This window comes from Montipora capricornis, chromosome 9, assembly GCF_036669925.1.
Source record: "Montipora capricornis isolate CH-2021 chromosome 9, ASM3666992v2, whole genome shotgun sequence".
NCBI lineage: Eukaryota > Metazoa > Cnidaria > Anthozoa > Scleractinia > Acroporidae > Montipora > Montipora capricornis.
Window position 1 is genome coordinate 27,100,712 of NC_090891.1, and position 14,244 is coordinate 27,114,955.

Sequence of the window (14,244 nt, forward strand, 5' to 3'; positions counted from 1 at the left end):
GACGCGGTTTACGGTTTATCGTCCTTACTCGCGGAGTGACTAGAGAGGCAGCATTTTATCCTCAATTATTAAAAAAAAAAAGTGCAAAAAAAAAAAAAAAGTTCGTTAAGCCACTCGAAAAAATGATAGCATAATCGGGAAGGGCATAGAACTCAAGCTGAGGCACTTTCTCGTGAATAGCCCGCCCTCCGGCCTTTCCCAGTTTTTCCAGTATAAAATGCATTATACTGTAGACTCTGAGGGTATGGAGGGTTTCCTTGACTTATGCAGTTCATTTGTCATATCTATAAACTGATCAAAATCATACCCGAATGTGCCAGGAGTAAACGAATTGAAAAAGAAGTTTGGTTTGTACTTGGCCCCATTTAAAAGTTTTCTTTATTTTAATTAAAACAAAAGGCGAATATATTTTCCTCACTGAGTTGTCTGGGAAAGGCTGTTGTTTCTAAAAAATAAGGAGAACCGATAGCATTATCTTTACGCAAGATCTCTTATTATTCCAAAAAGGACAAAATAAAGCAACAAGCCATGAAATTTTGATGTAAATTGAACGCAGGTTTTAGTTCTATGCAAATTTGTGGGATAAGAAGATGTGGCAAGGCTTGCTTGATGTGAAGTAATGTAATTTCTTTTACAGCTTCCAACGACCAAAAAAAAGAAGTTTGTGTTGACAGCAAATGAAGTTTCCGCACTGTAAGTAGCAATTATGTTGTTAAAATCAAGCGATATTGCGACAATGGGGTCATTTTAAAGAGACTTGATTGATTTTTTCATATGGAAAGATCTAAGTGATTTCAAAGTATTGCCATATGGCGACGTTGTTGGAACTTCTTCCCGGATACAAATATAATACATTGTGTTTTTTTTTCAAAACTCTTCCATTGAACTTTAGCTAATTACATTTCATTATAAACTAACACTGTCGTAAAACAGGCAATCGCAATTCATTAGGTCTTCCCTTGTGCAGATTGCAGAATTTAATTGAGGCTTTTCAATTGCTGAACAGTAGCTTTGGTGAAGGAAGTTATGCTTAAAATTGTAATTAAATAATTGCAATGTACTTATACAACTGGATGATCTCTGAGAAGAAAAAATGCAGAAAAAACCGATCAAAAAGAACTTCGCATTTATCGTAGTGAAATTTCCTTCCAGAGATGTAAAAGTCAGAGCGGCACTCCACGATTTCAATTCAGCTCTTCGCATTTTTAGAAGAAGGTTAATATTTCTTCTAAATCTGTGAGTACTCAGGATCCGAAAGGGAAATCATAAACAAAATGAGGAAAAGAGTAATATATAGTAATCATATCTCTAAATTATTTAAACGTTTTCAAGGAATATTCCATCCCGCGAGAAATTCGTCCCGACCTTTGAATAGATATCTATCCCAAAATAAAAGTCAATAAGTTAACCGAAATAAGGTTTGTTTATAGCATTGCTGCTGCCCTCTTATTAAAATTAAAGAGCAAGATTTAATATTCACTGTCTTTTCATTTCGTTAGACAAAACGGAGAACTGGGTGGGGATATGGCTTGGTCATGTCTTCAGCTCGTCAACAAGTTTTATCTAAAAGGGAACGTCCACTCCCAAAAACAGGAAATAATGCTAAAAATCAGGTTTGTTTACGTTTTCGTCAGAGAAGGCTTTTATATTCGAAAGTAATGAATTTGAGAATCGCCTATAGTTATTTTAACCGGAAGTGAACATTTCGCATGTTACCAGAGTAGCGTCTCCCAGGTTCTTTAATTAATTATCTCGAATGAAGAAAAAAAATACTCAGCAATATAAATGTGGTAGTGTCAAGACAGGTTAAAAGGGAAAACAGGTCACTTCCGGTTGCGGTCGTGTCATTCAAAAACGTCGCGTGTTAATCTCCTTATTGTGGGGTGCTACAGTTGCCTCATTGCCTCAGCTGTAAAGCAGTGCGACTCTTTACCATTGAATTTTCCAAGGCATTTGACTCGGTGAAACACAATCTTTTGTCCACCAAGCTTAAACGATTACGTGTATCTCCATATCTTGTTAATTGGTATTTGATTCTGATGGGCCAAGGCGAACTGAGGGAGAGCGACGCTTCTGGTTTATGGACTCAGGGGCGGATCCAGGATTTTCCTTAGGAGGGGAGGGGGGTTTGCAGAATACCAGTTGTATTAGGAAGCCGCAGGTCTTCTCAGGGTTGGGGGGGGGGGGGGTGGGGTGTGCAACCCTTCACCCTTCCCCTAGATTCGCCAGTGGCCCACTAGTCCAGTGATTAAGAATCTTGCTCTTAATTTCCCTTTGCTGTGTCTTACATAGAAATTGAGAACGTTGCAGTGAATCGGAGATGCAGACTTTGTTTGACAAGACGTGGAAATACTCTCTCTTCATGAAGAACCCGAAGGAACGCGCGGGGATTTTCTCGCGCTTGTTCTTCTCTTGGATGAGTGGCTTCATGAACATTGGCAACAAGCGAGTGTTGGAACATAGCGACTTTTATCCTCTTCTTGAAGAGGACAAATCTAAAGCTTTGACTGAGAAACTCGAGCAGGCATGGCAGGAGGAGGTGAGGAACTCCCACACAAAAGAGCGAAAAGCGCGACTTTTTCGCGCCCTGATGAAAACTTTGCCATGGACGGACTACGCTCTGGCGGCAATTTCGCTGTTCATTGGTGTCGCCTGCAACATTCTACAACCTTTGTTCCTTGGTCTTTTGCTATCGCTGCTTCTTAAATTTGAGACCGAACGTCACCACCGCTGGTTGTATATATATGGTAGCGGGCTGTGTTGCAGCGCGCTGGTTAGGATCTTGGTGATGAATCAGTATCAGAATAAGGTGAATTTTATGAGCATGCGCTGGAGGATCGCTACTATTGGGCTCATTTACAAAAAGGTACTTAATCATTTGATATAATAATAATAATAATAATAATAATAATAATAATAATAATAATAATAATAGAAACAATGAAAATATATTAATTTACCACTCCCGATAGAGGCTTTTCAGGGCCAATGAAACACAATCAACGAAACGACAGAACACAAAAACAACAACAATTGTTATATAGCTGGAGTTTTTCCCGCTACAGCGCGCCCATTCATTGGTTAGTTCATGGTCACATGGCATTTAACAATGAAACTGTTTACCGCCAAATGCCATGAGCGGGCAACATTGCGAAAAGTATGATGTCAAACGGGGAACAGATCACTGTTACACGCGAAATGTTGACCGCTGTTGCACGTGATCAGAGCGTGCAGTTGAAGGTGGCCTGATGTTGTCGCTGGAATCTTCCCGCTTCTTTCAAAATGTTTGACCCATTTGTTTTGTTATATAACAAATCACTTCATGACTGGTCCCTCGGGAGACAGTTCATTTTGTTTCCCTCGAATCTCAATGTTTCCCTCGGCTGCGCCTAGGGGAAACATTGAGATTCTCGGGAAACAAAATGAACTGTTTCCCTCGGGACCAGTCATTAAGTGTTTACTGTTAAGAATCCTGCCGGCGCCCAAGTGGCCGGGAGGCAAACCAGGCCCCAGTTGTTCAAACGATGGATAGATAGCGCTATCCGTCGTATAAATCACTATCCACTGGATAACTCAATCGGTGTTGCTAGTTTTTATCCACTGGATAGTGATTTATCCGGTGGATAGCGCTATCCATCGTTTGAACAACTGGGGCCAGGTGGCTATTCACAAGTGCGGCCGAGAAGTTGAACGAGTCTTGAACTCGGGAACTCCCGATTTTAAGTCAAGCGTTCTAACCGCGGGGCCGCATTGCTTCCAGGTGATAACTTATCTTAATTTAACTTTTCAATGAATGCTCCCGTCTAGAAGAACACTAGCTAAGTAAAGTCAAGAGAAATTATGCGACAGAGACAGGGAGCCAGTGTTCCTTGCACGATGCCTCTTGTGGCCACTTGGTTGCAGATCAATAAAGGGCGTTGTGGTCATCTGACCCAATCTGATTGGTCATAATTTAGCGGGAAACGTATTCTAAGTTTAGATGATACAGTAAACTGAAGGGCCAAGGCCAGAAGGGAGAGATCGAAACTTTTGGGTTATGAACGTCTTCGCAAGATTAACTATGGGAGGAGTATGTTTCCCCAAGAAGTCTAACTTTACTCCTTAATGATAACGAGTTTCAATCGAGTGTTTAAAACCAAAGCCAAAGTAATTACTTTGACCAATCAAAAAGGACAGAGACAATCCAGTAAACCAATCAAAACTCGAAGTAATTACACGTAGCCGACACAAAGTGCGGGAAAATGTGCACTCGCCAGCCACGATTGGTTTGGGTTTCACTTCTGATTGGTTGAAAAGGTGGCGCGAGAACTTTGAACCAATCACTGAGTGAAGTAATACGAAACCAAAATAATTCGCTAATTACTTTCGACACTCAATTGAAAACCGCTCCAATAACAAGAGAATACGAGGAAATAGAGCGATTCATCTATATATTTGTTCCTACTGTCCCCATAAAAATTATCAGTTCTGGGCCACAGGGATTCGCTTTCTCGCCTCATCTTCTCTTGCTGTCACTAAATTCTTGGAATGCTTATATGATAGCAGCTGCCTCCCCTTCATTTAGACATCTAAAAACAACTTTTGTGGATTTTTCATATTCTAGCCATCCTTGGTCCTTTTTAATGCCAGTGGAATCATGCTGTTTACTATGTCAAATCGAGGTTTTCTTAATGTTAACTTACTAGATTTAAAAAAATGTTTTGTAAGGTTTGAAAGGAGCGCTATTTCTGGTGCTTTGCTCGCAAGACAGCTTTTCTCTCGGACTTCGCATAAATGCTTTTTCGTAACCACCGCCGTGATAATTATTCGGTTTTAACTATTTTTTCGGCTCCCTAGCAGGGCATTTTTAGCCCTTTGGTCATTTTAGTGAGTTTAAGTAAATTTTTACAAATTAAATTTTAAGTCTATTATGTTGTTGTTACAAAATAATGCGACTAATCGTCCATAGCCTTTGAGTGGGAGCGAAGAACTCCAATATTTAGCTTACGTCACAGAATTGTCAAAGACCGATCCATTTTCGTAGAAAACAAAGGCAGTTCCGGTTCGGTGACGCTATGAAGTCAAGTTGGTTTCTTATGATTTGTCATCGGGCTCCTGCAGGAGTCTCATTCGCGATCGCGGGAAATTAAATTTAAAAATAATAAACTGGTCTGTGAAAACGCCGTGACAGGATTATAGGGCTGTTGTTCGCTCTTAGTCATGCTCTTCAAGTCAAGAGCAGCCTTCACTCCAACAAAAAAAATCTTTTATCTCGAGAAAATAATGTTTGCAATAAAATCTGTCAGAAAAATTTTGAAAGAAAGCCTTTGCATGCGAAATGAATAGATTTTAGAATCGCTTATTTTATTTTTTTTTTTCACAGCGCCGCCATCTTGAATAACTGTGATATGTTATGGTTCTCTTTTTATTATTTTGTGTTATGAAAATAGGGGATCCGCAACATGTCACAAAATAAGTTCCAAAAATGGCAAGACAAGACAAGGACAAGGGAAGGCCCGTAGTCAAAGGCGACCCGAAGGCCTGCTCCTTTTTCAATAGCTAGAATCCCAAGTACACCCTGCGAGCAGAGCCTCCTTTTGTCTTTTTCTTTACTGAGGAGTAGAAAAGGAGACTCTGCCTGAATCGCGTCAACTCTTTGAAGCCGCCGCAGCCCGAACTTCTGGACTAGTCAATCTTGTTTTCTCTCGTCAAACCGGTTTTTCCAATGCGAGCGTCCGTTTAGTGACAAAACCGATGGTTATAATTGAGCCCGCTGTACCATGAAAAACCAAGATGGCGGCGAGATCTGGCATATTAGGCTTGGGTTCGAGACTGTATCCTGGCAACATGCAGCGCATATTCAATAAACATCTTACTCGATTCATGCAAAGTCTTTCTCGAGAACGGCAAAATCGAGCAAGCAAAAGAAAGGCTCTGCTAGCAGGGTGTCCCCAGTAATACTAATACACATTTAACTGGCCTCAAATGGATGGAAAGCAAACAGACAAAAAAATGAATTTAAAACAAATCTACTTTAGATGGAGTCGAAAATACAAACGGAGAAGAAAGTGCAAAAGATACTACTAACGTATTTATCATCTTCTCTAAGATTTACAGGCTGCGCTTAAAGGATCTTTCGCGCGTACCACAAGGCCACGTCATTGCATTGATCACAACTGATGCCCAGCGTCTTGATCAGGTCTTCCAGAAGGTGGGATATATCATCCAGGGGCTTCTAGAGCTGGTTACCATAACAGCTCTTATCTGGCGCCTCATTGGTTTCCAGGCCATATCTGGTATCATATTTTTGATTTTGTTACTTGCCTATTACATTGGCATGTGGGATGTTTGTATGAAACTTCGACTCCGAATCGCGCGTTGGACCGAGCGGAGAATGAGCATCATGAAGCAAATTGTAACTGGAATAAGAGCTATAAAAATGAACACATGGGAATGGCCTTACAAGAATCGAGTTGAGGAAATACGCAGGTAAATCAAAAAACCTTACTGTTGCAATGTTTCAGCGATAACTATAACAGACTGTTGATATTCATGTTTTCCTCCAAACCGACATATGGGAAATCTGAAATCTTTTTCATCAAAGTCATGAGGTTTCAAAATGTGTCAGTCTACAACCGCCTTCTGTAACCGGACATTTGGTAATGTGCAATGTTTTAAACGGGATATTTTATCGTAATGTCAATCATGTGTAATATAATGTAACAACCAATTGTCATTACTTTGGTGGAAGCCACATAGTTAAGAAGTTGTTGTGCAAAGACACTCTACACTGAACACTTGCCGGCCGCGCCCTTCGATGATGTAACGCCAGCTCCGGGCACAAAAGCTCAATCCGTGATCTGGGGCAATGCTTTTCCTTCATTTTACTAAATAAGTGGTTTCGAAATCAGTCTTTTGAGACAAAAAAAACTATGACGTAATGTACTAATGCTGATGGGCGAATAAAAGGAGCTAATGAGAAATTTATCGTTTTCGTTCATGATTTCCAACATGGCGGCGATAGCGCTTTTCGCGCATTTTGAATGGTTAACTGGAAGGCCATTAAATGTCATTATTCACCTATCGCGAGCGGTAGTCGTTTCGGTTAGATATCCATGTGGTCCGTTAGTAATTCAGCTTGTGTGGTGTATACTAAAAAAGTTAATCAATTCTTCCCTAAACTCAAGTTGTTGGCTATTGATTACCTAGTGATTATTTATGACAGACTCCAATTTTGAACATGTGGAGACGTTAAAAATTAAGGGGAGCAGTTTCCAAGGGAACTTAATGGTTATAAATGTTATCATTTTTTGTTCCGTGTAGGAAAGAGGTCCAGTATGTGCGTCAAAAGAGTGCCATTATGTCTACGTTTGCGACCTTCCTGCACACAAGTTCAATTGTGGCTTGTTTCATCTCGTTGACGACCATGATCATCACTGGTGTCCAGCTCAGTCCTTATAACATTTTCATGGTGCTCGGGTTTATCCGAACGATCCGACTGTCTGCCTCGTCTACCTTCGCTGCCGGCGTAAATTTTATCGGCGCAGTGAGTAGCTCACTTGGTAAAATTCAAACTTTTTTAGAACTTGAAGAGTCGGTTTACTCCGAAAACAGCTACAGCAGAGGGAGAACCCGCTCAAAGATTCGATCGTTTCTCGATCTAACAGACGCCGAAATGTCTTCTTACCTTTCAAATGAGGACTTGACAAAGATTTCAAACGACACGAAAGTCGAAAAGAATGTTCCACTGTATGAGCCGGCACTCATTCAGCGGCAATCTCTTGATATGCAAGATAACCCATCAGCTGATATCCACGTGACCTTTGAGAGCGTGTCGTGCCACTGGGGCACGGCTGAAACGCCGGTTGCGTTAAGGAATATTACATTCAGGGCGGTTACCAAGGAATTGACCTTCATCAACGGTCCCGCGGGTTGCGGGAAATCGTCTTTGCTGGCAGCTATCCTCGGGGAGCTACCTTCCATTGAAGGAAATATCTCAAGCGTTGGAAAGATGGTGTACGTTCCTCAAACCCCTTGGGTGTTCACAGACACGCTAAGAGGAAATATTTTGTTCGGGAAACAATACAATCCGTTCAGATATCAAGCTGTTATTAACGCGTGCAATTTGCATAAGGACATCGATAAGCTTCCGGATGGTGATCTGACAACTGTGGGAGGTTACGGTTTTTCTCTGTCTGAAGATCAAAAGGCTCGCGTCGGCATAGCAAGGGCGGCTTATGCAGACGCAGATATTTACCTCTTGGACGATGCTTTGAGTCCCGTTGAACCAAGAGTCGCTGAACAGGTCTTCGGGAAGTGCATCTGTGGTCTTCTGTCAAAGAGATTAAGAATCCTTGTGAGTCGGCAATTGCAATACGTTGAACGCGCGGATCAAATTCTGACCATGCGCGCAGGGACCATCATAAACGAAGTGACGTCACAAGTGATGGGGTACAGATCCGTGAAGCTCCATTCTCCAGCGGAATCACGCGAAAGGGAAAGAAAGTGTCCAAGCAACAAGACCGTGGAATTTGCAATCGAGGAGGAAATTCAGGAGAAGTATCGCACGCGGACAAATCTTTTTGAGGAGGAAGAGATGATGGGGCCAGTGTCATGTACTGTGTACTGGAACTACCTGAGAAATGGCGCCTGCCTATCATTTCTTGTTGTGTTTGCGCTGTTTACGTTTGTTGTCCAAGGTAAGCGAAAATACTGCTGAAAACATATAGGCGGAACGAAGAACGTTTGAAACTTGGGACAGGTTTCGAGCGTAAAAGAGAAGACGCAAAGACAGACCACGTTATCCTTGTGCTTTAAAAGGCTTTTTCTATTTGTATCAAGTTTCACAATGTTATATCATCATCATTGTCGTCATCATTGTTTTGGTCTCAATCATCAGGGCCAACCAATGCATGATAAGTAATGGTAAAAGGACTGAGTGGAGAATAATTCAGGGAGTAAGCGAGCATGTAATTTCAAAATAGGCCGAGCAAGAAGCGAGAAGGTTCATTTAAAGTTTCGAGCACGATTAATCCCTGACTTGTACGACGGAAATAAGACTGTGACAGAAGTAAGAGAAGATGACGGTGATAAAATATTTATAGCTTAATCTTCTCAACCCTTTCTTAGTTTTTTTTAATAGCTCTGGAAAAGCATAAATGATTCGAGTACAACTGGCACGCGCTTGATAACGCGTAACTGTGACTGTGCAATTACAAACTGTCCTATTAATGCTGAAATCAAGGCTCTTGATAACCAATCAGATTCGAGAATTTTGTGATAGTTACGATTACGTGACCTCACGGCGGCCATGTTGGTGTACCCAACTAATCCTCCTGGAACTGAGCTCTATTATCATGCAAACCTTTTCTTTTGTTTCGGTGAAAAAACAATGTTACTGATCACGTGAGTGAAAACAATCTGTGAACCACTAACTGGAAACCCCCGTTACATTCTTTTGTATTTATGTTAATTAGACCTACTGCCCTCATTTTGAAACAAATATTCTTGAGAAATTTGCTCGTCGTAGCGAGGCAAGAATGAATTAGGGTGCGTTCCTTTGGGATGATCTGAAAAAGGTGCATCAAAGGAACCGAAAAATCCTTTTCCAGAGTGGATTTATCGGTTCCTTTGATGCACCGTGATCCAAGTGATCTTGGATCAGTGATCCTTTTTCTGAAAATCGTTTTTTCATGTCCCTGAAAAAACATGGCAGAAGCAGTCACGCGTGACATGGCTTCTTCTGGTTGGTTAAAGTTGGCGGCCCTTTGTTTGTTTCGCGCACAAAGTGTATCTAAAAATAAATCCATTTGTGATTGTGCTGGGGCAAGACCGCAAAGTGATAGATCAACACTCTTATCTAATTCACTCTTGAGCGAGGCTAGATAAGCTAATTAGCATAACAACAAAAGAACATTTTATTTCTCCGCCATTATGGAAGACGTCTATGATGAAAAGTGGGGTCCCTTAATTCTTATTTGCGAGATCAAACAAACGACTAAGGACTTAAATTTCACTCACAGGAGCGATACTTGTCCCAGATATTTGGCTTCTGCGCATGAGTGAATCCGCAGCTGTGCTGGCTTTGGATCAGACCACATGGTATATTTACGCTGCTATGGTGGGCGGAGTCTTCATGTTGTCAATCATGCGCGCATGCTTCTTCTTTGCCACCACCTTGCGCTCTTCTGAACGTCTTCATCAAAAGATGGTGGTATCAGTACTGCAGGCACCATTGGCGTTTTTTGATTGTAACCCAGGTATTTTGAATCGCTTTTCTAAAGACGTTGGATGCATGGACGAGCTACTCCCTAGCGTATTCTTGGGTGCCATCCAGATGTTATTGTTTGCAATCTCCGCATTCCTTCTTCCCGTTGTCCTCAACCCGTGTGTTATTGTATTTGGAATGCCACTGATTGCCCTATTTATCGTTTTGTGGGGCTACTACCTCAAGACCGCGCGCCAAGTAAGAAGGCTAGAGATCAGTTGTCGCCGGCCTGTGGCGTGTCATTTCTCCGACACTCTTAGTGGACTGGTGACTATTAGAACGCATGGCATGCAAAAGACCTTTACGGATGACTTATACAGGTTGGTAGGCTTTTCAGTAAAAAATAGGCCAATGGTTAAATAAAACAAAAAACGGAAGGTGACTTACCATAACACGAACTCGGTGTGGCCAACACATCCCGCATGGGCACAACCTTTTCATCCAGTCAATTAGCAGCCATGGACAGCTGTGTCGTCCTTGCTGGGCCTCATCAGCATGGCGTAGCTAACATACCAGGTGGGTGTTTTAGACACCCTTTTAAGTGATCCACCTTCCTACACGCTTGCCGTGGAAGAACGGCTGTGCTGTTCCCAACCCAGCTTACCACATTTGTTGTATGTGGAGCTGCCAATTCAACACGCTATTCTATTAAAACCAATTAATGCCGTAATAGCTGTCCGTGGATACTATAAGACCGGGTGAAATGGTTGTGCGCATGCATGATATGTTCGTCACAGCGGTTTGGGGTTAGGGTGTGTCACCTTGCTTTTTTTGTAATGGTTAAATGCATGAATGGGATCCTTAAGTTTTGCTTGTTTTGTGACACACCCTGACACCAACCCGGTGCCGCCAACGCATTATTAGATCCGGAAAAAGTTATTTTTTACGCAAAAAATTCGAAAATTGCCGTTCACAAAAAAGATTTATCGGTTTTCACGTGACGTCACGGCCACCATGTTGGTGTCCCCAAACAAAGAGACCGAATAGTCCATGTTGGTACCCGACTCAATCCTCTGGAAATTGAACTCTATTATTATGTAAAAGTTTTCTTTTGTTTTCGTTGAAAAACGTGGCTCTTGATCATGTGAGTGAAAACCAAGAATATTTTATCGTCTTGTATACACGTTGTTGAGGCAACGTGGTGTGGTGAGCGATCGCGAGAGACCTAAGTAATACCCTACAGTACCTTGATTGATCAGTGTCCAAGGACGTTTTGTTGTCTGATATAGTTACGACCTTGGAGTCATTTGGCTCTTCTCATGTTATTTTAGTTACCAAGACTTGCACAGTCAAGGATGGTCCACCAACATTTCATGTGGAAGCTGGGTCGGATTGCGCCTCGACATGGTCTGTGTGGCTTTTCTGTTGGCAGTAACTGCGAGTGCATTTTATGAGAAGCTAGATGCAGGTGTGAATAACCTTTTGGCACGATAATTTGTGCACTTCTGGGTACATTTGTTCAAAGCCCGATTCAGCTGCTGGAAACGTAAATTGCAATAGGCCATTGCCGAGTTCATGTCGATGTCTGCTTCTTCTTCAAAGCTCGTCTGAGTGCAAAGTTTTCGTGATGGTAATTAGCTCTACTTTACAAATGAATGAATCCTAAGTTTCATTACAAAGTAGCTGGGGATCCGCAGACTACTTTGACAATGTTATGACGAAATTCATTGTCAATAACAGGACAGACGCACGAAAAACTGCCATCAATTTGTTTTTTACAATAACAAAAAGGCAGAGGGGTCAAAATTAAGTCAAAACACGAAAAGAACCCGAGAGAAAAATGCGATAAACTTCAATCTGACGTAAGCAATATCACGTCATCCTTGCATAAATTATAAATTTATGTGTCTGTCCGCTTATTGACAATAAAAATTAACCAATGAGCGCGCGAGAATTTTGCAGTCATTGTAAAATAAAAGTGCATGCACAAACAAGACGCGCTTGTCCTCGTTTTGAAACCAAGAGTGGAGACAAATCGGAACTGGGCTATTAGACCGCTGTAAATCGTTCAGTTCTGGTAAAGCCTAGCAATGGGTTAGTATAGAGTTCGTTTGCTTTGAGATCACGGCAGCAATGTTTAATTAAGGAGAAAATTTAATTCAATATTTTTTCCTTTATAAATAAACAGCAATTACTTAGCATGTGATGGAAAAGTCTCTCTTTGGGACCCATTGTAATGTGAATATTACGAACTAATGGTTTGTGAATTTCCTTCTTAAAGAATTAAAACTAATGTAAACACATTTTTTTCAGCCCTCACCATTCTATCCCTGATCTACGTGTTGCAGTTGTCTCACGACATGTCACAAAATGGGATAAAACGCTGTTTGGAGGTGGAAAACTATATGAGCGCTGTGCATCGTAACCTCGCTTGCTCTGCGATCGAGCCAGAGCCTGGTTACACCATTGAGATGTCACCTCCACTTCCTTGGCCAAAGGATGGAAAGATTAGCTTTGAGTGCGTATCATTTAGCTACAGCAGAGAGGGACCACGAGTTCTAAAAGATATTTCGTTTACCGTAAATCCTGGTGAGAAGTTTGGCATTGCAGGGCGACCTGGTTCTGGGAAAACATCCATTGTAAATGCTCTTTTCCGAATGCCAGAATGTGGGGGCAAGATAACGGTAGACGGCGTTGGAATCAGTAACCTTGAACTTCAAGCAAGCAGACGCGGTATTTCAGTCATCACCAAAGAACCAACACTTTTCATGGGCTCACTACGGATGAATGTTGATCCATTTGTAAATCACACGGATAAGGAAGTCTGGGAAGTACTAGAAAAGTGCCACTTGAAGACTTGGGTGGAAAGCCTTCCAAAGCAGTTGTACCAAGATTTCGTGGATTGCAGCGCGGCGTTGGGACCGAGCGAGCGACAGCTGATCGCATTCTCGCGGGCGCTTCTCCGCAAGAGCAAGATCGTGATCACGGATGAAGCAACCTCCAGCGTAGATTACCGAACGGACCGGCTTATCCAGGAATTGATTCGAACGTGGTTTGTTGACTGCTCGTTCATCACAATACCGCATCGCCTCAGCACGGTCATCGATTACGACCGCGTTATGGTTTTGGACAGAGGAAAGATCGTGGAGCTGGATAAATCAGACATTTTGCTGCGAAAGGACGACGGCTACTTTGCTCACTTATACGGAAGCCAGTATAGCGAAAATAGACAGTGAAATCAACACCAAACATGAGTTTAAACATTTTTCCAGGTGGTGATAATCTATGACCTCGTTAAAAGTGAATGGACATAAAGCAGGATCCATATAATTATTTTGCAATTAAGATTTTGGTCCAATGAAGGAGTTATTAATTTAAATAAAAGCATCTAGGAAATGCTTTCTGATGTCATGTTTTCTCCTTTGTGTTATCAACATGCGAATTTGTTGTAAAAAAGGCATCGTGTTACAGATTGGCTTCATATGTTGAAAAGGCATGTTCAACTTGGTCATCTTTTTCATGTTAACAAGTCTGTCTTCAGTGATAACCCGCACCGAAATAGAAGCCACCAAAAACTGACAAATCATTAGATGGCAGTAGAATCAATCACTTTTAAACTTTTAAAGCAACGGTCTTTGAAAGATTATGTGGTCTATCTGGCTCAGTTTTCCAGAGGTAGCTCATAATTATGAAATACACTTTAATTTCATTTCCCAGTGCTTATCGATTTAAAAGTGATGGGCAAAAAAATTGTGAACAGAAATTGACTACTAGGAAGTGAACACTTGGCATGCCTGGACAGTAGTCTTTCCTAGATTTTGCAAACTAATCATCTCGAATAGTGAAAAGATGCTTAGCGCTATAAACGTGATAGCGTCAAGTCTAGTCAAGACAAGTTAAAAAGGAAAACCTTTAACTTCCCGTTACCGTCCGTGCCCTTCCTAAGTTTCCTTATTTTTGCCTTGTCACGCAATCAATAGAAATTGTGAAAGTGGGGGAGATATGCATCGCTCTTCCGCAAGCCTCTCTCGGTCGTTTCTCTTTATTGCGTGACAAAG

The 14,244-nt window shown here is 41.6% G+C and overlaps 1 protein-coding gene across 1 annotated transcript; it reads left to right on the top strand.

Moving 5' to 3' along the window:
- Nucleotides 1–585: 585 nt before the first annotated feature.
- Nucleotides 586–13,579, top strand: LOC138015711 (ATP-binding cassette sub-family C member 4-like). Its single transcript, XM_068862821.1, has 8 exons — nucleotides 586–693; nucleotides 1,500–1,613; nucleotides 2,293–2,866; nucleotides 6,089–6,468; nucleotides 7,303–8,678; nucleotides 10,002–10,566; nucleotides 11,518–11,654; nucleotides 12,500–13,579. The coding sequence occupies exons 3-8, from the start codon at nucleotides 2,321–2,323 to the stop codon at nucleotides 13,420–13,422; spliced, it is 3,927 nt and encodes a 1,308-aa protein (XP_068718922.1). The 5' UTR covers nucleotides 586–693; nucleotides 1,500–1,613; nucleotides 2,293–2,320; the 3' UTR covers nucleotides 13,423–13,579.
- Nucleotides 13,580–14,244: the final 665 nt, after the last annotated feature.